This window comes from Numenius arquata, chromosome 17 (genome assembly GCF_964106895.1).
Source record: "Numenius arquata chromosome 17, bNumArq3.hap1.1, whole genome shotgun sequence".
In the NCBI taxonomy this organism is placed as follows: Eukaryota; Metazoa; Chordata; class Aves; order Charadriiformes; family Scolopacidae; genus Numenius; species Numenius arquata.
In genome coordinates, this window is record NC_133592.1 from 14,098,196 (window position 1) to 14,125,891 (window position 27,696).

The 27,696-nt window shown below is 50.0% G+C and overlaps 1 protein-coding gene across 1 annotated transcript; it reads left to right on the forward strand.

Annotated features, from left to right (window-relative positions):
- Positions 1 to 172: 172 nt before the first annotated feature.
- Positions 173 to 27,696, forward strand: NLRP12 (NLR family pyrin domain containing 12). The gene is made up of 14 exons (XM_074160123.1): positions 173 to 455; positions 2,114 to 2,140; positions 2,729 to 4,433; positions 9,164 to 9,247; positions 10,873 to 11,043; positions 11,557 to 11,727; positions 13,890 to 14,057; positions 14,462 to 14,632; positions 15,007 to 15,177; positions 19,029 to 19,199; positions 23,737 to 23,907; positions 25,248 to 25,418; positions 26,850 to 27,020; positions 27,522 to 27,696. The coding sequence occupies exons 1-14, from the start codon at positions 173 to 175 to the stop codon at positions 27,694 to 27,696; spliced, it is 3,810 nt and encodes a 1,269-aa protein (XP_074016224.1).

Below are 27,696 nucleotides of genomic sequence, written 5' to 3' on the forward strand. Positions count from 1 at the left end.
TTTCTGTGGGGTGCGTATGGGGATACTGCAATAGCCTGGCTTCGTTTGTCAGCCCTAGCCCTATACCTGAGGCAGGAGTTGCAGGGAGAGGCTGAGAGAAGCACTGTGGTCTCAGGGAGAGAATTTAGCTTTAAGTATCTGCTTTTTTCCAGGGAATTTTTAGCATAGAGTGATGGCAGGAGAGATGAATTCCTGGAACATCCTTTTGGAAGCACTGGATGATCTTGTGTTGGACGTGTTCAAGAAGTTCAAGCTTAAATTATCTCATATTGATTATGAAGGCACACCCAATCTGTCCAGAGGTTTACTTGAGGAAAGCAGTGATGCAGTCAGGCTTGCTGACTGCATGTGTGAGCACTACGGACCGGACAGTGCTGTGGAGGTAGCCATCTGTGTGCTGGAAGGGATCAACCAAAGAGACACTGCAGCTCAACTGAAACAGAAGAGTCAGCAAGGTGAGGAAACTCGAGGTTATGCATACTTTTTTTTCTTTCTCTGTGACTGGTCCCTGGAAAAAGCAGTTGAGAGAGAGAACAATTTTCAAGTCCCGGGGAAGCGGGAGGAGAAATTCAGTGCGTTCCTTCCTAGGGAGAAGAATTGCAGGGACTTCTTCCTGATGCTGCTCTATATGTCCCTTTCAGGGACTGCTGTTCTGATTCTTCTCTTTCCACCTGGGGTCCCCCATGCCTGACCCACAGTGTTTGTCCTCAAGAGCAGGGGAACCTCTTGATCAGATGGGATGGGTTGCGGCCCACAGCCCAGGCTCTTGTCCTGCTCCAGGCAGGAAGCGTGGCCCCATGTGGGAGCTGGGGTCCCTCAGTAGGAGAGGAGTTCCCTCCTGATGTGAACGTACTGCAGTGGGTGTCTGCTGCCGTCGCCCCTGTCTGTCAGACAGGTTCTGGGATATGGCATGGACGGTAGGTGTTAGGGCGTGAACCCATGTGCTTTCCCTTTGGTTGTGTCTGAGGAGGCTCTGGTTGTACCTGCTTGGGGCCCTGTGCTGCAGGAGTCTGCAGGAGCCGAGAGATTATTCCTTTGTCCCCGGGAATGTGAATAGAGAGGAAAGAGAGGCTGTAGGGGATCCCAGACTGTTGTGCCCAGCACAGGTGTGAATCCTGATAAAGTTTCAAGGCAGACAGGGAACAGACTTCCTGGTTTTGGGTCTTTATAACCTTTTATGGCCTAAGGCCCAGGGCTCTGACGCCTGTGGGAGCTCCTCATGGGGTGTCTCAGGTGAATGGCTTGTGATAACATGCGCTGCTTAAACTCTCTCTGTCTCAGTAGTCCAGTCTTGTGGAAGAGAGAAATAGCAGTTCCCTGGCTTTTGTGTTCTGAGTGAGGTAGAAAGACAACGCAATATGTTTTCAGGCTTTTGTTTTTCTTTGAAAGACCAGAATTTGGTGCTCTTGGTTTTAGCTAGAGAACTCAAGTAGGGAGAATGAAGGTCTAGGGGCTAATCCCAGCCCAAGACATGGAGGGAGGACATAAGCAACGGAAGAGGGAAGAATTTTAGTTTAATGTTTTTTCCTGCCCCTTTCCATAAATGACTGCAGAGTGTCTCTTCTACTGGCCTTGCTTTTGATTCTGTTGCGTCTGCCAGCCTTGCACGCTGTGTGAGACTTGGAGGCCAGACACGTTCCCAGACCTTCGATCGCAGAGCAGTTTGGGTACCCACTGTGTGTCCAGCACACAGGTGCACCTGCGTAGGCACCTTTTACAAAGCCCTGTTGAATGAGCCAGCGTGGGGGGCTTCACGCTGAGCCAGCAAAAGTGGAGAGTGGCTCATGGAACTAACAAACTCTTGGAGCAGGTCTCAGCTGAGACCTCCAGGAAAGGCAACATGGAGCAGAGGTCAGGCTTGATGTTTCTTGGAGAGAAATACTGGCAGGTTGAAAGAAGAACTCTGGGGTCTGCCTGGATTTTCAGGGAGTGAGGAGCATTCACAGTGCTGATGTGCCAGTGTCAGGAGCAAATCACTGACTGCAGTGTCCTCTGGGATTTTAGGCAAGCTTAGGCAAGAACTGGGCCCTGGAGGAGTCTGCTGCCCCTGAGTATTGCCCATAGGATGCTGCTGCATGACAATGCTAATACACATACTCAATTTCTGTTTCAGCTCTGGGTTCTGGAACGTCAGCTGAACGTAAGTGCCACTTCAGCAGAAACCATTGCGCTCTGTGCTGCTGTCTCAGCCAGGAGGCAACAGCGTGCAATCATCTGTCCACATTAGGAATGCAGAGGACACTTCAGATTATCCTTCCCTTGCAGAGCCTGAGAGGAGAGGTGATTTGATGGGTGATAGCTAAGCAACTTCCATTATTACCTATTTATTGCAGTGGAGATTGGCCAGACCACTGTTAACCTTTCATCCTCCATTAGAGAAATGAAACTGGAAGCCTTCTTTAGTAGAGATGCCACAATGCTTTATAGAAAGAGGAGTATGCTTAGCAGCTCTATTCCAACTAAATCCTCAGCCGTTTTTCCCATGAAGGCATTCTTCCCCAATGGGTCCCATGCTCCCTAATGGAGATGTGTAAAGAGGAGTGGGTCGTGTCCCCCCGCACACCTTCCTTAAGATGCCTGTTCAGATGGGTGTTTAGCATGAGCCGTTGTTAAGGTCTTTGGAAGTCATGTAAAACAAGCGCAGTGTAGTGGTAGTGTGTTTAATGATAAGGAGCTAATGGGAAATCTACAGTTATTAGACACTTATGTTTCTTTCTTACTGTTTTAGATTACAGGCAGAAATACAGGGACCATGTAGCAAGAGAGTTCCATACATTTAAAGAGATGGATGCTTGTCTGGGTGAGAATGTGACTCTAAGCAGTAGATATACAAAGCTGGTGGTGGTTATGAACCCTCTGGGGAGAGGTGAACAAGAACATGAAGTCCTGGGTCTAAGAGAAAGACATGCAGAAGTTGAAAGGGAAGATACTGCCTTTACAGTTACTGTAGAAACACTTTTTCAGCCTGATGAAAGAGGTCAAACGCCACAGATCGTTGTGCTAGTGGGTGGCGCAGGGATTGGAAAGACAGTGACGGCAAGAAAGATCATGCTAGACTGGGCAAGAGGAGCCATTTATGCACAATTTGACTATGCTTTCTACATAAGCTGTAGAGAAATCAACCTTTCCCAGGAGGCAGATATGCTGAGTCTGCTGGATCTCATCTCAGCTTGCTGTCCTTGTGGAAAGGCACCCCCTGAAGCAATCCTGGCTAGTCCTGAAAAACTCCTGTTCATCATTGATGGCTTTGATGAACTGAGGTTTCCCTGTGATCAGCCAAAAAATAAACTCTGTTCTGACTGTGGGGAAAGGAAGCCAGTGGAAATCATTCTGAGCAGTTTATTTCAGAAAACTCTCCTCTCTCAGTCCTCCTTGCTCATCACTACAAGACCAACAGCTCTTCAAAGGCTGGGACTGTGTTTAAAGGAGGAGCGTTATGCAGAAATAATTGGCTTTTCAGATGCTGAGAAGGATGAATATTTCCACAAGTTCTTCAGGGATGAAGAGAAAGCAATAAAAGCTATTACCTTCGTCAAAAGGAATGACACTCTCTTTGCCATGTGCCTTGTTCCCATCATGTGTTGGACCATCTGCACTGTCCTTGAACAAGAACTTAATGAAGGGAAAGATCTTGCCCAGACCTCTAGGACAACCACAGAGCTGTACATGCTGTACCTTTCCAGCTTAATCAAGTGTGGGAGCGACCATCTGAAGCAGGATATGAAGAAGTTCCTGAGCAGACTTTGCTGCATGGCTGCTGATGGAATCTGGAAGCGGAAGATCCTGTTTCATGAAAAGGAGATTGAGGTGTATGGCTTAAATCACCCAATCCTCCTCTCCCTTTTTCTCAATGAGAGTGTTCTAAGAAACCGTATGAAGTGTGTGAGTGTCTACAGCTTCCTTCACCTGAGCTTTCAAGAGTTTTTTGCAGCATTGTTCTATGCACTGGAGGACGATAAAGAAACAGGGATACTGGGGAAGGACATAAAGGAAGTGTTAGAAAAGTACAGTGAGTATGATACAAACTGGGTATTAGTGGTACGATTCCTGTTTGGCTTGTTAAATGAGGAAACAGGCGAGTACCTGGTAGAAAGAACTGGGTGTAAAATCTCACCTAGAGTTAAGGAAGACTTACTGAAGTGGATTCAAATAGGCCAAGGAACAACTTCATGTTCTGGTGGAGTGATTCACAACCTGAATGTATTTCACTGTTTGTTTGAGATTCAAGAGGAAACATTTGTGAGCAATGCATTGGAACATTTCACTGGGATAGTTCTGAAAGACTGCCTCCTGAGCCAGTATGATCAAATGGTCCTTTCGTTTTGTGTGAAACGGTGGACTGGACTGGACTCCTTTCATCTTGAATGGTGCTCAGTTGCACTGGAAGACCGTGAAAACGAGTTTGTTCCAGGACCTCCATATTGGTCACATCAGTAAGTGTTGCTGGCCACCACAGGAGTGGAGTTTCTTGGTTACATATATTGGTCTTCTCCCGTTTTAAAAACTAAAAGTGGTTGGAAGTTTTCCATTGTGAAAACCTCTGTGAAGCTAATGCTATGGTGAAAAGAATCTTCCTGCTCTCATACTAACAAAATTCCCCTGCCTCCATTCCCTATCCATGTTACATATTTTTTTACTGATTCACTAAGCCTATTGTGGAGAACATGTAAGGAGGCAGGACCTGCTGTGTGAGTAGTTGCATAAAGGAGGAAGAGAGCAGTGAATCCAGATGTCCTTTTTCTCTTGAAAGCCTTTGCTTCTAGGTGAAGGCAAATATCAGCCTGGAGTGATGTTTTTACACAGGAAATACAAGCATCTCTCTCCCCCATACTACTTTTATAGGGACCCATTCTCCTCTGCAGAAAAGTTTTTCAAAGGAATTTTCATTTGCCTGTCCAGTTGGCTCATGCTGTGGAGGGCTTGTTAGGACTTGGGTAATACATCACTGTAAAAGTGTAGTTTTCCTTTATGCCCTTCTCATCTGTGGGGTGCAACCTTCTCATTGTGGAGAGGCTTTTCTTGTGATACTGGATGACTGTCAAAGCACAATCCTCTATCCTTTGAAAGGAGAGAGGAGTATGACGGTGGAGCTGTCAGCCCAGGAGGAGCGGTGCTGGTGTCGGGGGAGAAACTTTGAAAATTACACCTTTGCTTAGAATTGTCCAAAGATGGAACTTGGACTGAGACAGAGCTGAAAAGAGGCAGGTAATGTCTTGTGTTAGAGGAAGGAGCAGTACAGTTATTTGATGTATGCTATTTCAAGTAATAGGGTTGGGGTTTTTTTTTGTTTTTTAAAGGACAGTTAGTATTGAGGCCAGTTATAGAGAAAGCCTCGCACCTTCCTAGGCTTGCACAACCCCAGTGTCAATACTGAAGACAAGTGCTGAGAAGTTTTTCAACTTTGGTTTTTCAACGTCTTGCATACGAGGAAAGGCTGAGAGAGCTGAGACTGTGCAGCCTGGAGAAGAGGAGACTTAGGGGGAATCTCATCAATGTACATAAATACCTGAAGGGAGGGTGCAAAGAGGACAAAGCTAGGTTCTTTTCAGTGGTGCTCAGAGGCAGGACCAGAGGCAATGGGCACACAGGAGTTCTCTCTGAACATCAGGAAACCCTTTTTTACTGTGAGTGTGACTGAGCACTGGCCTGCCCCGTGGTTGCCCAGGGAGGTTGTGGAGTCTCCATCCTTGGTGATATTCAAAAGCTACTGGTCATGGTCCTGGGCAACCTGCTTAAGGTGGCCTGAGCAGGGGGCTTGGAGCAGGTGACCTCCAGAAGTCCCTTCCAGCCTCAACCATGTAGTGATTCTATGATTTGTGGTCTTTCAGAGACCCACTGTCTCTCCACCACCACCTGCTTCTGGCTGAAATCTGCTTTTGCAGCAGATCTGTGGTAGCGCCCAAGGATGTTCTCTTCCACCACAAAGGTGTGGTCCTATCACTCACTCTGTTCTTTGAGGATCAGTTTGATTGATTGTGCGAGATTGCATTCAGTGAAGACGATTTACTGTTGCAGATTTCTTTTGAAGTAGAGTGGTAAGCATCTGTTAAACTGGAAAAGCTGCTGCAGCTTTAGGTGTGGCATTGTGAGTGTTCCACTGGAACAGGGTGCTTCAGTGATCTCGTATTCTAACTAGTAAGTCTTGTATTGCAAAGCATAGCTAAAGCTAATGCATTTCTGAAACAAATGATCTGTCCTAAAGCTGCCCTTTGAAGTCTTTGAAGGCATTTCCTTCTAAACTCGGCTCAGGCTATCTTGCGCTGAGTTTGCAGTGCAAATCGCAGTGCAAGCCCAACAGCAAGCAGTCTCTTGCAGATACGCCTTTTCAGCTATGCTGGCTGCCTTCCAAGGGTGTTTTCAATCCTTTCGTCCAGGTTCCAGCTGCTAGACATCAAATTGATAGTATGTGCACGAACTTACATGTCTTCAGTGGATGTTTTTTGCTGCTTTTCAAGGTTTCTTTCAGTGAAAAGTGTCTCTTGGATGGGAGAAGCTGGTGTAATTTGCCGCCTGGCATTGGGACTGCTCCACTGGAAGAGAGTGCCTCAGAGGGGAGTTTTTCTTCAGAAGTAAACTTCTGTGCAACTGAAGTGCTCGCATAAATAACAGAATTCAGCACGAAAGCTCTGTGCAAAGGATGACCTCATAAGCTTTCCAAGGCTTTTTACCCTGAGACTGTTTGACATAAAGGCTGCCTGCTCAGAGCTACAGCATTGACTCCTGTCAATGAGGTTTTTAAGTCAGTCTTAACCAGATTGATGAGCCCTGCTTGTCTTGTGGGCTTCTCACATACCCTCATTCTGAACAGGGACGTACTGTGCACTGCACTATTATGAGAGACAGCACTGCACAGGACCTCATGGCTCAGGGGAAGAGGTGCAGAGCCCATAGCTTTGCTTTCTATTTCCATGCTCAGCCTTTTTAAAGAAAGGCCCTATCCCCTATCTTGCCTCTGCCTGTCATAAACCCCTTCCTCCCACTGTGAGAGCTAAGCTCAAGTGAGAGGCCATGCAAAATCAGACTGTGCTGGAGAGATCCCCAGGCTCAAGAAGACACTGTATAGCGGTATCCAGATCACTCCCTGCCCTTTGGATGCAAGAACCCAAGATATGGCCTTCTGCATCCCGTGATTACATGCTCTCCACTTCTCCCTAGGGGTGCTGTCTTCTCGCTAGAAGCTCTGATGGGTAATGCGACTGTGCCAGAGTTGATCTGTGCTGTAGGACCCCCCAGTGGCATCTGGACGCCTGCTGTGGTGGCTGAAGCCTGCATTTATCTTGCAAAGCAAGCCTGTACCCGTGACTTGGGTGGTGCATGGGCCTCTTTTCTGTATCTGTTTTTCCACTGTCAGTAGTGTGACAGGTAAGGATTTTGAAAGGGATGGTGGTGGTGCCCTCTGGGTGTTTCCCCATCAATGCTAGGAAAAGAGTTCCTGGCGTTCCCTCACCACAACTAAGGAAAACATGTGAAGAAGCTCCTGGCAGCAGAAGTCTGGCACAAGTAGAGTGGAAAGAGCAAGTTTGTTATCCAGCTCCAAATTACGCTGATCAAGACCCTGGCTGCCCAACAGTTAGAATCATAGAATAGTTTGGGATGGAAGAGACCTTTTAAAGCTCATCTAGTCCATCCTCTCTGCTGAGGACAGGGACGTTTTTCACTGCATCAGGTTGCTCAAAGCCCCATCCAGCCTGCCTTTGAACACCTCCAATGATGGGACATCCACAACATCTCTGTTCCAGTGTCTCACTGCCCTCATAAAAAAATTTCTTATGACCAATCTAAATCTACCCTCTTTCAGTTTAAAACCGTTGCCTCTTGTCCTGTCACTACAGGCCCTGGTAAAAAGTCTTTCTCTGTCTGTCTTATAAGCTCCTCTAAGTATTGAAAAGCTGCAGTAATGTCTCTCCAGGCTAAACAGCCCCAGCTCTCTCAGCCTTTCTTCACAAGAGAGGTGTTTCAATCCTCCGATCCTTTTCATGGCCCTCCTCTGGATCTGCTCTAACAGGTCCATATCTTTCTTGTACTGGATGTAGTGCTACAGGTGGGGTCTCATGAGAGCAGACTAGAATCCGCTCCCTCGACCTGCTGGCCGTGCTTCTTTTTAGGCAGCCGCTGATACAATTGGCTTTCTGGGCGCACATTGCCAGCCCGTATGCAATTTTTCTTCCACCAGTATCCCCAAGTCCTTCTCTGCAGCACTGCTCTCAATCCATTCATCCCTTAGTCTGGACTGATATTGGGGATTGCTCTCACCCAGGAGCAGGATCTTGCACTTGGTCTCATTGAACTTCATGAGGTTCGCATGGGCCCACTCCTCAGAGGTACCCCCAGAAAGGATGTCTGTCTGGACCCTGGGCTAGTTGTGAGTCTGACTGCTTTCCAGATCTGTGCAGTTACAGCCTCAAGGTGGGTTCTTTCTCTTATACTGGGGCACTGGGCTCCTGCTTATAGTACAGCTGGCATTACCCAGTGGGCCCAGCTGGACTTGGTCCCTTGGCTCCTGTCTTTAGGAGTTCAGTGCTCAGTGGGGACTACAGTCACCCTTTTCCAAACAGTATCGGTTAATGTGCAGAGAAGGAACAAAGCTTATAAGAAGGAGTTAGCAGCAGAAGCGGAGGCTGTGAACGTTCTCCTGCTTGGGGATGTTGTTAGCTCTCTCTTGCTTTCACAGCTGGGGCAGTTTCTCTTCTTCAGTCCCCGAGTTCTCAAAGAATCTCCTCTGGAATTCAGGAAACAGAGTCATTTGATCTGATTAGAGCCGAGGCGGTTTTGAAGACCTCTGTTGAGGCAGTCCAGTGCGTTGCTCCTTAAAGGTTTGCAGATGAGAGTGAATAGCACCAGCCCGTCTTCCCTGGGAATGCTTCTTAAGAAACTTGACCACAGCTAACAATCTGTGTACACAGACAGCAAAACTAGACATGTAACATACAGAATTTGTGATTACTGAGATTTTTATGTAAATCTGACCTAGAATTGCACAGTATGAGACACATCTGGGTTTTGGTGGGTTTGGGGTTTTTTTTGCAGTAAATTGGAAGTACTTAACAATTGCGCTTTGAGTGGAATGTTATGCTCTCTAACATGCTATCTTGATGTTTGTGAATTAGTAATGAATTCAGCTTGCATCCTCTAATGCAGGTGATGTGTTCTCTGACTTTTCTAGGAATGCACCCCGGTCCACTTCACCACCTGCGTCCCTGCTCTGTCAGGCTTTAGGAAATCCAAGGAGCAAATTAAGAACAGTCAAGTGAGAAAACGATTCTGTTCCTTAGAGACAAACAGACAAAAATGGCAACCCTTCTCTCAAATTGGCAGCTCACACTGTTTACCTGAGTCCTGCTGATGAAGAAATCCCTCCGTTTGAGGCTGTTAAGCCTATTGCCTGTGACCAGGTGTTGGAGAGGTGGAGTCCTTTCACAGCCTCATAGAGCTCGTGCTCATCACCCTCATACCATAGAGTAATATCCAAGGGCCCTGCAATGAGGCATTTAGGGAAGGGGGGGTTTTCCATGGCTCCGCTGGAACCTGGCACTGTCCATCTGGGAACTTCAGCTAAGGATGGGGAGGGGGTGGAGAAATAGACCTTGATTTCAGATCAGGAGTCAAGGTGTTTAGGAAGCAAGGAGGAGACTTGCTCTTCCTGTGCTCGTTGTTATTTCATTAGAGACAGGATGAAACCGTATTAGAGAGATCCAGGCGGTTTCCCACCCCAGAGAAGGGGATAGCAGAGCGCAAATTGTACATCTGTGAAGGGGCACTCAGTAAAACCTAGGCCCAAGATCAGGCTCTGGTGAGTCCGACAGATTCTCGTGGGTTTCCCTTCCTCCCCAGGAGCACAGTCCAAAGACAGGGTTGTGGTACTGGTGAGCCCTCAGCTTGAGTGCTGTGTTCAGTTCTGGGCCCCTCACTACAACAAGGACATTGAGCTGCTGGAGCCTGTCCAGAGGAGAGCCACCAAGCTGGTGAGGGGTCGAGAGAACAAGTCATACGAGGAGAGGCTGAGGCAACTGGGCATGTGTAGTTTGGAGAAGAGGAGGCTGAGGGGAGACCTCATTGCCCTCTACAACTCCCTGAAAGGAGGGTGTAGAGAGGTGGGTGTTGGGCTCTTCTCCCAAGGGAATAATGACAGGAGCAGAGGAAATGGTCTGAAGTTGCGGCAGGGGAGGTTTAGATTAGATATTAGGAAGAATTACTTTACTGAGAGAGTGGTCAGGCCCTGGAACAGCCTGCCCCGGGAGGTGGTGGAGTCGCCATCCCTGGAGGTATTTAAGAAACGTGTAGACGTGGCACTTCAGGGCATGCTCTAGTGGCCGAGACTGTTGGTTTGTGTCTGATTGTGGGTGTTTGGTTTTGGTTTTGGTTTTGTGGTGGGTTTTTTTTTTGTGGTTGGTCTCGATGATCTCAAAGGTCCCTTCCAGCCATGAAGATTCTGTGATTCTGTGGTGGCTGGGGCAAGGCCTGGCAGCTTCCCCCTGCCCAGGCCTGCGGGCAGAGCTGGCCTCTGCAGGAGAGAGCTGGTGTGTCCTGCAGAATGAGCGTGGGATTGGGGCTGCTGGATGCCCAGCAGCCTGCGGGGAGCCAGGCCTGATGCCAGGGCAGCCCCGTGGCTGCCTGCAGGCACGGCCAGCTGGGATGGGGTGCGTCCCCATCCCTGTTCCATCAGCAGGACCCTGGGCTAGGTCCCTGCGGCCAAAGCAGAGTGGTGGGGCTGAGGAGCCATTGGGTGCCTCCCAGGAGGGAATTGACTGAGGAGAGCAGGCAGTGGCTATGGTGCTGGCCCATCATTAGTCGTGGGGATTGTGGTCTTTGGCCTGGTGAGGGCCTGGTAGCTGTGATGACTCCACAGCTCTTCTCCCTGTGTCTCCCCTGCAGGTTATGGTGCTGCCAACTAACCAGCTCCATCTGTGGGGACCTGGCCGCAGTGCTCGGCACCAGCCAGAGCCTGAGGGAGCTGGACCTTGGTGAAAATGAGCTGGGAGACCTTGGACTGCAGCTGCTGTGTGAGGGGCTGAAACATCCTTCCTGCCAGCTGCAGACGCTGCGGTGAGGGACATGGGGCTTCTCATGGGTTTTCCCAGAGCCTTTTCCACTCTAAGCTCTCCTTTAACTTTTCGTGGCTCTATGGGAAGGCAGCACTTCCCACTTCAGTTTGCAATGAGCTGAGCCTGTTGTGTTTTAAAGGTGGCTTTGTTCTGATATATTGAAGGAGAGGTCCCATCAGGAAGAGGGCAGAGGAGGTGGGAGCTGCTCCTGGCTCTAGCCCTGAGAAGAGCACTGTGCAGGCGGAGCTGGTGGCTGTGCCCTTGCTATGCTCCTCGCCCAGCTATTCCAGGAATCCCTGTCACAGGGCTCCCTGCCTGGTGTGCATCTACTGGGCCCCACTGCTGGGGGAGGCAGGAATGAGGCTGCTCAGGCAGGGCCTGGCAGCTGACCACTGGCTGGGACACAGCTGTGGGGTGGAGGGGTACCTCCTGGGAGGAGATTAGTTGGGGGGTGAGCATCGGTGGGGTGTGTGGCCATGGCCTGGTGGCTGTGACAACTCTGGATCTTTTTCAGATTGGTGAGATGTCAGCTCACCAGCACCGTCTGTGGGGACCTGGCCGCAGTGCTCGGCGCCAGCCAGAGCCTGAGGGAGCTGAACCTGGAAGGAAATTTGCTGGGAGACCTTGGACTGCAGCTGCTGTGTGAGGGGCTGAAACATCCTTCCTGCCAGCTGCAGACGCTGCGGTGAGGGACATGGGGCTTTTCCCAGCTGCCCCATGGGTAACACTCAGTGTAGCTTGTGGCTGAGGCAGGGCAGGGATGGCAACGGGCTACCGGTGAGGTCCCTGCTCGCCCCGTGGTGCCCTGCCAGGACAGCGGTAATAGCTGTGACAGATGTCTTGCCTAGGGGCCTTCTGCCCCAGCCCTGGTCTCTGTAGTACCACAGGGGAACGCATGCTTCTCTGGGCATGCTTCCCTCTTGTACTGCAGTAGAGAGGCTTGTGGGTAACCAGTGGGAAGGCAGGGCTATCCTTTTGACCTTTCGGGGGGGACTGCGCTGGAGAGTCAGTCCTGACCTCCCAGGTGCACAGTGTCTGCCTTTGCACACTGTGCCCACAGCCCACGTGTCGACACGTGTCCTGGGTCACTCAGCTGCCATCCCAGTCTTTCCCTTTTACTCACATGGCCATCTGAGCTACCATTCCCCATGTCAGGCTTCTTGCCTAGATGCTGTCTCATCACTGTGAGCCCCAGGTGGGTGTGTGAGTCGTATGGGGTCTGCCCCACGGCACTGGGACCCTCCAGGCAGACAGTGCAATCCAGCTGTGCGCACCCTCATGGGGCAGTGGGAGCCTCGTGTGCACACTGATGTGACTGTGTCTGCAGAGAAAAGAGAGTTCACAGAAATTCCCGCTTGTTGTCTCTGGCCTTTGGAGGTACCCGGGCAGTGGGAAAGAGGGTCAGGGACAGGAACTGGTGGGAATTCATCAAGAAGGTCGGTGGACTGAAAGGCTCTATTCACCTTTGTAAATAGTGCTGAGCCACGAGGCGAGATGCACAGGGCAGAGGTGCTGATGTGGAGGGTGTGACCTTCACACTCTGGATCTTTTTTGAGTGCTTTCCCTTTGGCTCACCTGTGGTTTGGTTCCCTCGAGCGTAAGCGTCTGACACCTATTGCATAGTAGTTTTGCTTCTGGAGCGCAACTTCAGGTCATCTCAAAGAAACCTACTGAGAAGAGACCTCTCCACAGTGTGACCAGCACACAATAACTGGGTGCACTCTGTAAGGGTCTACTTCAAAAGCATGATCCTGATGAGAACGTGTTGTGTATATATCCTAAGAAAATGCCCTAGCTATTGCTATTTCCTTCCAGTTCTTGCCAAGTCCTCTTTAGGGCAAAATGTGACCCCTTGTTTCAGTGTCCCGGCTCCAAACACACAGCAGCACCTTCAGCAGGAATTAAGAACTCTTTAAGCACTCAAGCCCTCATGTCCTGATACACCTCTCTGTCAGAGTCGCTGCTGAAAGAATAGTTTCTTGTGACCTTTTGGTGTGGGGAGTTTCAAAAGCCAGCTCAGAAGAAAGGTCTCACTTAACAGAGAGGGCAATCTTTCCCTCTTCTGTTTTGGTTCTCTTTTCTCTAGACCCCACTGCAGCCAGTGCGAACCTCCACTAGGGGTGGGGGGCACACAGGCAGACATACTGCAGTTCTCTGCAACGCACCTACACATCCAGAAAGATATAACATTGGCAGGTATTGCCAAGCCCTGCTTAGCTCATTGGAGGCTTTGTTGTAATGTTGCTTCAATCTCTTTGCCAAGGCCTCTGCCAGGTGAAGGGATGCAGGGCAGGCCTATTGTGGCAGTTCAGTGCTGGCAGTGAGTGCAGTTCCAGGGTGACCTCCTGCTGCCGGGCCTCTGTCTCGGTTCCTCTCCGTTTTCATCTGCCAAGCGATGCTCAGCCCTCGTAGTCCTGTCTGACATGCTCTCCATTCAGTTCCAATGGTTTTTAGCCATATGTGCCCTCTGGGACTGTTCCTGGTTGTGAGGGACCGTCTCAAAGACACTGTTGGCTTTCCTGCTGTTTGCTGTGTCCTGGCTTGTAAATATGACTTCCCACCCCTTTAGGTGAAGCTGTTCCTCTCTATGCCATGAGAAAGGGTAACGATGCAGTTCTGCAGGCTTTTCTGCTGGGCTGCGGAGAGAGGCAGAGGAGGTCACCCTCTGAGGTTTCTGAGATCTTTTGGTCCCCTTAGCTGAAGAGAGGGATGATGATGGGTGCTTGTATCCTAGACGGTGTGGGGCAGTGTTTCTGCCCATTGCTCGTATGAGCTTGGTGAGTGGGTCTGTCTGTTACTAAAGCAGCAACAAGCCTCTTGGCTCATCTCCGTGTGTCTCCATTGCAGGTTGCTGAGTTGCAAACTGAGTAGCACCTGCTATGGGGATTTGGCTGTGGTGCTCAGCACGAACCAGAGCCTGAGGGAGCTGGACCTTATTGATGACCTGCGAGACCCTGGATTGCAGCTGCTGTGTGAGGAGCTGAAACATCCTTCCTGCCAGCTGCAGAAACTGTGGTGAGGGACAGGAGGCTCCTTGGTTTTTTTCCCCAGCTGCCCAGGGCAGTGCTCAATGAGGCTGGTGCTGGGAGGCTGCTTCTTGCAAGAATGAGGGGAGGCTGTAAGCCAGGTGAGTCTGCGGTGTTGGGTCCCTGTTCATCCTGAGAAAGCAGCACTGTGCAGGTGGAGCTGGTGGCTGTGCCCTCCACGGTGCTCCTCACACAGCTCTTTCAGGCACCCTGGTCACTGGGGTCCCTGCCTGGTGCATGTCTTCTCAGCACCCTGCTGCTGGGGAAGCGTAGTGTAGGATTTGTGGCAATGGCTTATGGTTGTTGGCATGGTAAGGGGCTGGCAGGCATTACATCTGTCACCCTGGCAGTGATGAGCCCTGCAGCTCTTTTCTACATGTGTGTCCTCTGCAGGTTGCGGTGGTGTCAACTTGACAGTGCCTGCTGTGGGGACCTGGCTGCAGTGCTCGGCACCAGCCAGAGCCTGAGGGAGCTGGACATACAGGGAAATGAGCTGGAAGATCCTGGATTGCGGCTGCTGTGTGAGGGGCTGAAACATCCTTCCTGCCAGCTGCAGATGCTGCGGTGAGGGACACAGATCTTCTTGAGGATGTCCTCCAGCATCTTTGTAGGCAGCAAATGACGGGTTGTATGTCTGTGTGGATCCCTTCCCAAGGATGGCTCCTGCATGGCTGGGGCAGAGCTGTGTGGCCAAGGGGCTCTTCGGTACCTCCTGGGACGGGGTGGGCTGAGGGGAGGCCATTGGCCTGTCCTTGGATTGGGCAGTGGCTGCAGCCCTGGTCCTTCACTGGCCGAGTGGTGGACATGTGGCAAGTGTGGGAAGGGTTTGTTGGCCATGGCTTACAGTCATCTGCCTGGTTAGGCACTGGAGGGCAGCAGCATCTGCCAGTAAGGTTGTGATGAGCTCCACTGCACTTATCAATGTGTCTCCCCTGCAGAGTGGTGCGGTGCGAACTTGCCAGTGCCTGCTGTGGGGACCTGGCCACAACACTGAGCATCAACCAGAGCCTGAGGGAGCTGGATCTGGGAGAAAATGAGCTGGGAGACCCTGGAGTGCGGCTGCTGTGTGAAGGGCTGAAACATCCTTCCTGCCAGCTGCAGATGCTGCGGTGAGGGACATGGGGCTCCTTAGGGTTGCTTCACTGGCTGCTATTTGCGCATAAGGTGGTTCACTCAGCCTCCCTTCTAGAGCCGTCTCTGCCTCTGTTCCATAGAATGACAGAGTAGCTGAATTGGGAATGGATTTCTGAACATGTTGTAGTCTAGTCTTTCTGCTCAAAGCGGGGTTGCTAGGGCAGGTTCTTCAGGCAGTGCCTCATCAGGTTTTCAGTATCTCCAAAGAGGGAGACTCCACAACCTCTGTGGACAAAAAAGAAACCCAGGGGGTTCCACCACCCTTACCGCTAGAAAGGGGTTTTTTTCTTATATTTAAATTGAATTTACTGTGTTTCAGTTTGTGCCCATTGCCCATTCTCTGTTCACTGGAAATCACCGAGAACAGTCTGGCACTTTATTCTTTACTGTGATGAGATCCCCTTAAGCCTTCTCTTCTCCTGGCTAAACAATCTCAGCTCACGTGGCTTCCCCTTGTATGACAGATCCTTCAATTCACTAATCATGCCTGTGGTCTTTCTCTGAATTTTCTCCAATATGTCCTTGTCTTTCTTGCACTAGGAAGCCCAGAAGTGAACACAGCACTCCAGATGTTGCCTTACCAGTGCTGAGTAAAGGGTGAATACTTGCCTCCTCTGAACATCTTGTAACACTCTTCCTAATGCTACTGAGGATGATCTTGTCCACCTTTGCCACAAGGGCACATTTCTGGCGTATGTTCAGCTCGGTGTCCGCCAAGACCCCCAGGTCCTTTTCAGCCAGGCTGTTTTCCAGCAAGTGAGACCCCATCTGTGCTGATGTATGGAGTTATTCATCTTCACATGAAGGACTTTGGATTTCCCTTGTTGGCCTTTGAGGTTCCTCTTTACTCACTTCTCCAGCCTGTCTAGGTCTCTGAATCACAGATCACTCACCTGGTCTATCAACCACTCCTTTGAGTTTGTATCATGTGGAATCTCACTGAGAGTGCGTTCAGTCCCATTGTCCAGAACGTTAATGGAGATGTTAAACAGCATTTGTCTAGGATCGACCCTGAAGGTACACCACTAGTTACTGGCCTCCAGGTGGACTTTGTGTGACTGATCAAAATTCTTCAAGCACGGATGTTCAAGCACTTCTCAGTCCTTGGTCTCTGCTTTTCTAGATACTACTCATCATTTTTTCTATGAAGATGTTAGGGGAGGCAATGTCAAAAGCCAGCTGAGATAAACAACATCCACTACTCTCCCCCCATCCATCCCTCCATCCATCCAATCATTTCGTCATTGACAGGTTGGTCAGACATGATTTGACCTTCGTAAATTTGTGCTGACTACTCTCAGTCAGCTTTTTGTCCTTTGTGTGTTTGGAAATGGTTTCCAAGATTTTCTTCATCACCTTCCCAGGGTGGAGGTGGGGCTGACCAGCCTGTAGTTCCCTTGATCCTTCTTCTTGGGTTTCTGGAAGTTCACAGTGACATTTGCTTTCTTCCTGTGCACAGGAAGAAAGCTTGATAACCTTGACCTTTCAAAGATAGTTGAGAGAGAAGCCTTGCAACGACTAGCTCCCTCAGTGCTCATGGATGCATCCCATCAGGCCCCATGGACTTGTTCATGTCCAGTTTGTTTAAGTATTCTGTAACGTGATCCTTTCAACAGAGGATGAGCCTGCCCTTGCCCTGGACTTTTCCATTGGTCTGAAGGAGCTGGGATTGCTGAAGACCAGTCTTATCAGTGAAGACCAAGGTGAAGAAGGCATTCAGTACTTGTCTTCTTTGTGACCAGGTCCCTGTTCCCATTTAGCCATTTAGCAGTAGGTCCACATTTTCCCTAGTCTTCCTTTTGCTGCTGATGTACCTGTAGAAACTTTTCTTGTTATCCTTCATGTCCCTTACCAGATTCAACTCCAGGTTGCCTTTGGCTTTCCTAATTCCATCCTGGCACACTTGGACAGTGTCTCTATATTCTTCCCAAGTCTCTTGTCCCTGCTTCCACCTCCTTTTTATGACTGAGTTTTGACAGAGCTCATTCATCAATGCAAGCCTCCTGCCACCTTTGTTTGCTTTCCTGCTTGTTGGGATGGAACATTCTTGAGCTTGAAGGAGGTCATCCTTCAATATCAGGCAGATCTCCTGGATCCTGTTCTATTCCAAGACATAAAATTCTTCCTTGCAGATCTCCGAACAGGCCAAAGTCATCTCTCCTGAAGTCTCAGGTTATGATGTTGCTTTTTGGGGTTTGGGGGTTTTTTTGTAATTTTTTAATTTTTTTATTTTTTTAACCAGTCCTTTCAGGTTTCTGACTTGAAGGTCAAGGTTATCATCTCACGGTCGCTACAGCCAAGGCTGTCCCCAGTCTTTACATCCCTGATCAGTTCTTCCTTGTTTGTAAGCACGAAGTCCAGTAGAGTGCCTCCCCTTGTCAGCCATGCTGTCACTTGTATCAGAAAGTTGTCAGTGCTCTCCAGAAACCTCTCATGTTGTTTGTTTCCTGCTGTTTGTTTCCTTCTAGCAGATACCAGGTTTGTTCAAGTTCCTCATGAGGACCAGGGGCTTCCAATTCCTGATCGGATGGTCATCCACCACAGTCTCACCCCTCTTGGTCTGCCTTTTAATCCTTAACCATAAGCTTATAGCTGGCTCATTGTCCATCTCCAGGCAAAACTCCATGAATCTCTGTGGTTCTCACATAAAGCATAGGTCCCGTTGTCACCTTCTAGGCTTTGTGTTCGTAAAGAGCCTGTATCCATCTATTGCAGCAGTCCAGTCACGTGAGGAATTCCAGCATGTCTCACTGACTCCAACTGAGATCATAGACCTGCTACTGTATGCACACATCTAATTTATCTTTTTCGTTCCCTGTGGTCATGCATTAGTGTATGTGCACTTTGGAGATGGGCACAGACAAGCTGATTTCCAAGAAAGGATGTGAGAGCTTTCCCCATAGTTCTGTCTTGTAGGCAGTTCCTTATGTATGTGGATACACTTGGAGTGGGAAGCCCTCAGCCATGTGTTCTTGATTAGAGGGTCTCTGAGTTTACTTCATTCCGAACACTTTACCTGCCAGAATTGTCCAGAACTTCCTCACTTGGTTTTTGATGGTCCTCTCCATTCCTGATTATGCCAGTTTAAACCTCTCCTTGGGCAGCCTGTTGGCAAGAGTGTCTTTTCCCACTTAGGCAGCTGGATCCCATCTATATTAAAGCAATTACCAGTTCTCAAAGATGACCCCGTGATCATAAAAACCAAAACGGTGTTGTCAACACCAGTTGTGCAACCCATGGGATTCCTCCACAGCTCCTTGATCCTTCCCCCACACTAAAGGATCAAGGAGAAGATCACCTGGGCCCCCAAAGCCCTGAGTGCTGCGCCCAGCATCATGTTTGACGCTTTGTAGTTCAGCCCTCTCTGTACAATTGGTGCCCACAAGGAAAAGTAGTAGAAGATAATGGTTGGAGGGCCAGAGGATCCTTCCATCATCACTGCTGCTGCCGTTGGCCCAGTGCTGAGGGGGTGCGACTGGGTGGGCAACATGGTGCCATGGCTGGCTGGGATAGTGGGTGGAGAGGGCCATGGTGAGCCCTCCCCGGGGTGGGTTTGGCATGACTGGGGAAGAGTGATGGGGCCGAGGGGCCTGGAGCCTCCTGAGAGGGGATGGGCTGGGGGTGGCCATGGGCTGGGCTGACAGCAGTCAGTGGCCCTTCAGTGCTGGCCCTTCAGTGGCCATGGGCGGGCGCGTGGTGTGGAGTGTGGGCAGGGTTCGTAGCCATAGCTGTTGGTCACCGCCTTGGTGATGGGCTGGTGAGCAAGAGCATTTGTGCTGGTAGCGGTGACGACTCGGTGGATCTTCTCCATTTTTGTCCTCTGCAGGTTGTGGCACTGTCAGCTCACCAGCACCGTCTGTGGGGACCTGGCCGCAGTGCTCGGCGCCAGCCAGAGCCTGAGGGAGCTGGACCTTGGTGAAAATGAGCTGGGAGACCTTGGACTGCAGCTGCTGTGTGAGGGGCTGAAACATCCTTCCTGCCAGCTGCAGACGCTGCGGTGAGGGACATGGGGCTTTTCCCAGCTGCCCCATGGGTAACACTCAGTGTAGCTTGTGGCTGAGGCAGGGCAGGGATGGCAACGGGCTACCGGTGAGGTCCCTGCTCGCCCCGTGGTGCCCTGCCAGGACAGCGGTAATAGCTGTGACAGATGTCTTGCCTAGGGGCCTTCTGCCCCAGCCCTGGTCTCTGTAGTACCACAGGGGAACGCATGCTTCTCTGGGCATGCTTCCCTCTTGTACTGCAGTAGAGAGGCTTGTGGGTAACCAGTGGGAAGGCAGGGCTATCCTTTTGACCTTTCGGGGGGGACTGCGCTGGAGAGTCAGTCCTGACCTCCCAGGTGCACAGTGTCTGCCTTTGCACACTGTGCCCACAGCCCACGTGTCGACACGTGTCCTGGGTCACTCAGGTCCCTTTGCACTGTTACTGAAATGGATTTTGTTGTATTTTTCTTCTATTTAGTGTGTGGGTAGCAGAAAGAAGGCCACAGAAATGTGCACTAGCTAGAATCCCTTTTTATTGCCAGCAATCAAGGTACCTCTTTGCGGGTAGCATGAGAAGGACACCAAGTTATGACTCTTGATTCCTTATATGCAATCTTGAGACTATTTACATATTCATTTTTACATTCTATGTAACCTGTTGGCTTTGGCCATCATGTGTTGCGATTCGTTTTGAGTATTTGTACACGTGACCTCCCTTTGCAAGCATGCTTAATGCATCATTATTAGCTGAGTTTGCATGATTTTGTTGCAACTTTGCTGCTTTCAGTCAGTGTCTGGTTTATTCTAGGAGCAAACTCACTTTTATAGGTAAGGTCACTGTCAGTCAAGTTCTGGTTGCGCGTGTTTTTTAAGCCATCTTTACATTACATCTTTTTCTTATGTAATACAGTCAGTCCCTTTACCATCAGAGTCCTCCTGGCATCCAGCTCTGGTCAGCCTTTTTCGTCTCTTAAGCCCTGGGTGGCTAACCAAGGAATTTTGATACTGGACATGGCACTCATCAGAGGGAGAAGCTGGGCAGAATTTGTGAAGGGGAGGGAGTGGTTTCTGCTTTTCCAAGGTCATTGTACAGATGAAAGTGGTACTAAGCTTGCCGTCCCCCCTGTTACACCAGAGCATAGGAGCAATACTGTGGGAGCTGGGAGGGTTGTGCAAGAATCTGTGGAGCCATGCGGGAGGAAATGGATGGTGAAACATGTGCGGTTGTACTGGGCTATTAAAATGATCTCACCTGCTCTCCCACCTGTGCATGTGGAGAGCAGCTGGGCAGCAAAACAATGCAGGGCAGAGACAGGCAGAGATCTTTACATCAGCCTTTGCTTGAAGACTTTGAAATGCTTCCAGGAATGAGTAGCAAAGATTACATTGACTGAATAGTAGTTACTGATGCTATTTTTCTGTCAAAATCCTGCTTTCTTGGGTTTAAATTGTGAATGCAGGGCGGGTCTGAAGAATTGTCTGAAGGTCTCCACAGAACTGTTTTCCAGAATGCCTATTGCTCTTCACATTTGCAGAAGGGTGGTTAACCAGACCCTAGGTCATCTTTTGCCAAGCTAATCTGCTTTCTAAGTACTTACGGCCTTGCCTGTCCTATTGTGTGGAATTATGCCATGTTTCGTGGTCACATTGTCTTTCCAGGCGATATTATTACTGAGGATGTCTCTTCCAACTGCTATCGGTGTTCCCTCGGTGCTCAGGGTATTTGCTCTCCCTTCTACTTTTCAGACTTAGTTAAGCAAGAACTTACCTTACTTCTTCTCTAGCTTTTCCCTCTCTAAAGCTCTAGTTCCCTTTCCTAACTCTCTTGTACTTGCCCCTCATCTGTGACTACTCATGGGTGTCCTTATGCCACAGAGTGCACCAGAAGTGGGCGCTCTGTCTTTCTCCTAGCTGGGGCTGTGCTTTCTCCTGCGTTCCTCCCTGAAATTGTATACCTCACAGCCCCATTCACCAACATTTCTCTGAATTTTCAGGTAATTTGCATAATGTTTTGTTTTGGTGTTGAAATAAGAAAGCTGTATTTCATGGCTTCATTGTTAAGCCACATGGAGGGTTATTTCCCTATCCACTCTATAAACACATGGGGGGCAGCTGGCTGTAAATTGAGCTGGGAAGTCCTGCTTTTCCCTAGATCAGAGCATTGCGTTGGGAAAGGCCCTACTTTTGCGTTAAGGGGTAAAAGAATTTGGCAGAAAATAAACCCCCTTGTGTTCCAGCTTGTCCTCGGATGTCAGAGGGGCTGAGGGCAGCTCGGCTTAGATTCTGAGTGATGCCCAGTTCAACACTACAGGTTTGGTTGCGTTCAGTGTACTCAACTATCACGATTACGGATACACAATAGTGTGATGCACTGTCGTGGTTTTGACCAGATTAACCAATCAGAATGACAGATGGCCCCTCCCTCCCTAAGGAAAAGGGGAGAGGAAAGGAAAAGAGAGGAGAGGAAGAGATTTATGAGTTTAGAAAAAACTAAACTACTTTAATGAAAATATTAATAAATAATGAAATAATAAATAATAAAAAAAGGGGGGGAAAAAAGGGGGAAAAGTATACAGTATATACAAAACCGTATCAAGCTCCCAGGGTGATGATCACGTCTCCAGCAGGCACAGGAGAAAGTCCCAGGCTGGACTCGGTGATGGACAGGAGCTGGAGTCAGGATTGCTCGGATTGGGATCAAAGGCAGACGAACAGACAGGGTCCTCCTCAGATGTTGGCTATTGAAGGAAGAGAGATGACCCTTTGATCCCTCAGCTTTTATACTGAGCATGATGCAGATGGGATGGAATACCCTGTTGGTCAGTTCTGGGTCACCTGTCCTGTCCGCTCCTCCCCACAGGTGTGATCCCTCTACGCTTTTCCGCTTCCGACCCTCCAATGGGGCAAATAACAAATTTACCTGACCTTGGTTGTTATAGCAATAAGCCTAGGCAAGGGCCTCTCTGCACACCATTCCTTAGTATTATCAGGTCTTATCACTATGAGAGCAAGCAGTTTCTGAACAATATGCTGTTAATTTCAGAGTTTAGTTAGTTAGAAGAGGCCCAGCTAAAAAGGAAAAATTACTGAACAGAAAATTAGTTCTGTTTTACCTCAAACCAGGACATGCACCTTCAGTCTAGTCGCGTTCAGTGAACTGCCACGGCCAAATTTAAGGAGTTTGGTCACGTTCGATGAGAAGTCTCATGGCCAGATTAATGAATAGTGCAGTTCATTGGAGCAACAGAATTGCAGGTTCTTTTAGATTGCCGGTGATAATACACTGTCTGCAAAGCACGTGCAAGTAATATAGCAGCATAAAATAACTTGAGTAATTTAGCAGCATACAGAGATCTCTATACAGAGATTTCTACGTTTCCTGGGGAAGCACTCGGTATGGCTGAGTGTACGGATCTCACCCAAGAGGCGTCCCTATGGGGGGGAAGAGATGCTTAAGCCTGTCGACTGGTTCCAGAAGTCAGCGATAGTCCGTGATGGTGTCGTCCTGCCTTCTCTGCGATGATATCTTCCCTAACATCCCTTCATCCTCAAGCCATCTTTATATTATTTTTTACCTTTCAGGTGGAGCTTGAGTGACTTTAGCCATACATACATTTGTTATGAGTGGTGTAAAATTTCCTCGCTTTTTGTTTAAAGGTATAGGCTAACAAGAATTCAGAGCGCAGACTCAGTGAGGGGTGGTCGCACCTAGGAGGCAGGTGGCTTTTAGGTTGGAGGTATGCTTTGGTGTTATAATAACATTATAATGAGCAAAGTTCAACCTAGGGACAGGGTTTTTACAAAAAAATAAGAAACTGTTGGCTCAGGGTAACAACTGTGCAGCTTATCAGTGTTCATAGTACCGTACGTTCCCATTCCCTGCACTGATGCACAGAGTTTGACTACGGTATCTTCGCACCGCCCCACTCTCCATGCCAGGTTTTTCCACCTTAGAATCTGCTGACTCTTGGAGACTGGAGGTTGTGCAGCCTAGGGAGCTACGGTGGAATACATTGCTTGCATATCAGCTGCACTCCACACTGGAATTTTCTTCAACTCTGTACCTCTTTTTGTTTTAAAAATGCGATGTCTTAAAATGTGAATATAACTATTTTCTAAACCCCCTCCAGCAATTATCCCAGACCTATCAAGGGAAGGTTTTCTTGCTCGTGGGGGAAAAAAACATGTGTAAGATCCCAAAGCCTAACCAAGAAGACCTGTTCTGAAAAGCTACGAGCAGTACCTGTAAGGTCTTGAGCAAAAATCGAAGGGCCTAAATGGACAAGGCGGCCTGTGATCAGGTGTCAGGAGCACGGGGCAGACGTGTTGTCAGTGTGGGCAGGGTTCGTAGCCATAGCTGTTGGTCACCGCCTTGGTGATTTCACTGAATTTCACTGAATTTTTTTTTAGAGTTGGAAGGGACCATATAGATCATCTAGTCCAACTCCCCTGCTGAAGCAGGATTGCTTAGAGAATGATGGGCTGGTGAGCAAGAGCATTTGTGCTGGTAGCGGTGACGACTCGGTGGATCTTCTCCATTTTTGTCCTCTGCAGGTTGTGGCACTGTCAGCTCACCAGCACCGTCTGTGGGGACCTGGCCGCAGTGCTCGGCGCCAGCCAGAGCCTGAGGGAGCTGGACCTTGGTGGAAATGAGCTGGGAGACCTTGGACTGCAGCTGCTGTGTGAGGGGCTGAAACATCCTTCCTGCCAGCTGCAGACGCTGCGGTGAGGGACATGGGGCTTTTCCCAGCTGCCCCATGGGTAACACTCAGTGTAGCTTGTGGCTGAGGCAGGGCAGGGATGGCAACGGGCTACCGGTGAGGTCCCTGCTCGCCCCGTGGTGCCCTGCCAGGACAGCGGTAATAGCTGTGACAGATGTCTTGCCTAGGGGCCTTCTGCCCCAGCCCTGGTCTCTGTAGTACCACAGGGGAACGCATGCTTCTCTGGGCATGCTTCCCTCTTGTACTGCAGTAGAGAGGCTTGTGGGTAACCAGTGGGAAGGCAGGGCTATCCTTTTGACCTTTCGGGGGGGACTGCGCTGGAGAGTCAGTCCTGACCTCCCAGGTGCACAGTGTCTGCCTTTGCACACTGTGCCCACAGCCCACGTGTCGACACGTGTCCTGGGTCACTCAGCTGCCATCCCAGTCTTTCCCTTTTACTCACATGGCCATCTGAGCTACCATTCCCCATGTCAGGCTTCTTGCCTAGATGCTGTCTCATCACTGTGAGCCCCAGGTGGGTGTGTGAGTCGTATGGGGTCTGCCCCACGGCACTGGGACCCTCCAGGCAGACAGTGCAATCCAGCTGTGCGCACCCTCATGGGGCAGTGGGAGCCTCGTGTGCACACTGATGTGACTGTGTCTGCAGAGAAAAGAGAGTTCACAGAAATTCCCGCTTGTTGTCTCTGGCCTTTGGAGGTACCCGGGCAGTGGGAAAGAGGGTCAGGGACAGGAACTGGTGGGAATTCATCAAGAAGGTCGGTGGACTGAAAGGCTCTATTCACCTTTGTAAATAGTGCTGAGCCACGAGGCGAGATGCACAGGGCAGAGGTGCTGATGTGGAGGGTGTGACCTTCACACTCTGGATCTTTTTTGAGTGCTTTCCCTTTGGCTCACCATCAGGGAACGAGGCTTCCAGCTACTCCCAAGGAACAAGTGGTGGCCCTGACCTGTCAGTGTCAGCTGCTGCCATTGCCCAGTGCTGAGGGGGTGGGACTGGGTGGGCAACATGGTGCCATGGCTGGCTGGGATAGTGGGTGGAGAGGGCCATGGTGAGCCCTCCCCGGGGTGGGTCTGGCATGACTGGGGAAGAGTGATGGGGCCGAGGGGCCTGGAGCCTCCTGAGAGGGGATGGGCTGGGGGTGGCCATGGGCTGGGCTGACAGCAGTCAGTGGCCCTTCAGTGCTGGCCCTTCAGTGGCCATGGGCGGGCGCGTGGTGTGGAGTGTGGGCAGGGTTCGTAGCCATAGCTGTTGGTCACCGCCTTGGTGATGGGCTGGTGAGCAAGAGCATTTGTGCTGGTAGCTGTGACGACTCGGTGGATCTTCTCCATTTTTGTCCTCTGCAGGTTGTGGCACTGTCAGCTCACCAGCACCGTCTGTGGGGACCTGGCCGCAGTGCTCGGCGCCAGCCAGAGCCTGAGGGAGCTGGACCTTGGTGGAAATGAGCTGGGAGACCTTGGACTGCAGCTGCTGTGTGAGGGGCTGAAACATCCTTCCTGCCAGCTGCAGACGCTGCGGTGAGGGACATGGGCTCCTCGGGGCTTTTCTTTGGCTGCACCATGGGCTACACTCAATGGGACTGGGGGTTTGTGGCTGCTTCCTGCAAAGATGTGAAGGTGCTAAAACCCAGGTATTTTCAGCACTGCGTCCCTGCTCATGCCATGCTCCCTGCCTGCCATTCCAGGAGAAGAAGTAGAGTGTACGAAAGAGGTACTCTCTGCTCCTGCTCTGGCCCTGGTCTCTGCAGACTCATGGGCGCACAGGCTCAAGTGAGCGAGCAGTGGAAGAGGGCCGAGCATCCCTGAAAGGTCTCTGCTGTCAGGCCTGACTCCTCCTTCCAGTGCGTGTGAATCTGTGGCACCCTTTTGGGGTGTCTTGGTATCTGGCAGTACTGCAGAGGCTTCTGTGTGACCAGCTGAAAGGTAAGGATCTCTTTTGGGACTGGTCCCTTCGAACTGAGCTGGAGAATCAGTCCTGGACTCCCTGCATGTAGTGTCTGCATTAGCTCACTACGGCCATGCTTGTGAGTCGGTATAAGCTGGGTTACTCAGCTCTCTTTTTAGGGTTTTGATTTTCTCACACAGGCCTCCAGTTACCTGTGTGTTGGCCTTGTGTTTAGTCTGCAAGCTCCAGATTGCTATCTAAATGTCCCCTTTGGGAAGCTGCTTTTATAGGGGGATTCAGGAGCGATACTGTGGAAATTTGAAGGGATTATGTAAAGACATGTGGAGGCGATGCAGGAGGAAGTGGATCCTGAAACACACACAGATGGGTGAACTGGGCAATTAACAGTCTTGTCAGCTCTCCCTCCTGCTCCAGGAGAGTAGCTGGGCAGTGGAAGGATGCAGGGCAGAAGCTAGTGGAGGTCTTTGTCTAGAGATTTGAAATGTTGCTAGGAATGAGCAGATTCCGCAATAAAGATTAGATTGGCAAAAGTGTAGTTCCTGCTACCATGTTTTCTGCTGAAGGAGTGCATCCTTGGGTTGATATCATGAATGCAGGGAGGGTTCGAAGGACTGTAGCAGTGGCTGCACAGACTTGTTTCCCCAGCTAGAAGGGCTGTCAACCACCAGGGAATTGCCCATACCCAGAATTGTAACATGATTTAGGTTGGAGCCTCTCTGGACCCTTGATGAACACACTCCTGGCTAAGAAACTTCTTCTGAAATCTAATCTGAGTTTCCTGTGTTACCCAGCTTGTTCCCATTGACTCTCATCCTTCCACTGTGCATCTCTGAGAAGGGGCTGGCTGAGGGTTGACTGCAGGCTGGACTGAGAATGGGTAGTGGCTCCAGTGCTGGTTCCTCACTGACAAAGTGGTTGGCAAGTTGTCAGTGCAGGTGGGGTGTGGAATAGGGTAGGCTTACAGTCAGGGGCCTTGTGAGAGAGTGCATTGGTCATCATGGCTATGGTGAGCCTCACACCTCTTTTTGATGTATTTTCTGCAGGCTGAGGAGCTGCCTACTCACCAGTGCCTGCTGTGGGTACCTGGCCATGGCGCTCAGCACCAATCTGAGCATGAGAGACCTGGACCTTAGTTTTAACAGGCTGGAAGACTCTGGAGTGCAGCTGCTGTGTGAGAAGCTGAAACGTCCTGACTGGCAGCTGCAGACACTGCGGTGAGGACACAGGGGCCCGTGGGGCATTTTTCCAGCTGCCCTGTGGGTGATTCTCAATGGGGTGTGTCACTGAGACTGTGTTGCTGCTTCTTTCAGAGGAGGCCGCAAGCAAGGTTTGTTTGCAGCACTGGGTCCCTGCCTGCCCTCCTTGGAGAGCCAAGAATAGTCCGTGAAAAGGATGCCCCTACAAACATCTTCTTTCCTAGCCTTGAGTCCTACAGTCTGGCCAAGTGCCAGTTGTACCTTATGAAGAAGATGAATTCTCACTTGATTCCTAATGAACTTTTCTGATCTCTGTCATTACTTTTGTCCAGCTATCTGCTTCAGGCCTTGTTACTGCCCTCTCTGGAGAATCATATCCCGTTTCTAAAATTACCAGTCAGATATCAGTCCTTTCCTCAAGGTTGCCGATGTCAGAGGAGTTGAACTGGTTAGAATTACTGCTTTGCTTTCTCCTGGTATAAGATCTGGGGTTAGAATTATATGGCTATTCCTTCACAGCCTCCAAGGAGCTAGGACTCCATCTCTTAAAGCCTTGGAGATCCTTACGCTGCAGGTTTTGGTGGATTCTGTCTCCTTTCAGTGGAAGGAGTGTTTTCTAAAGAAGGCCCTCATGCTGAAGGAGACCCTGCAGAGACCACGGTCTGTAGAGAGCTGGACCATTTCCTTGGTCTAG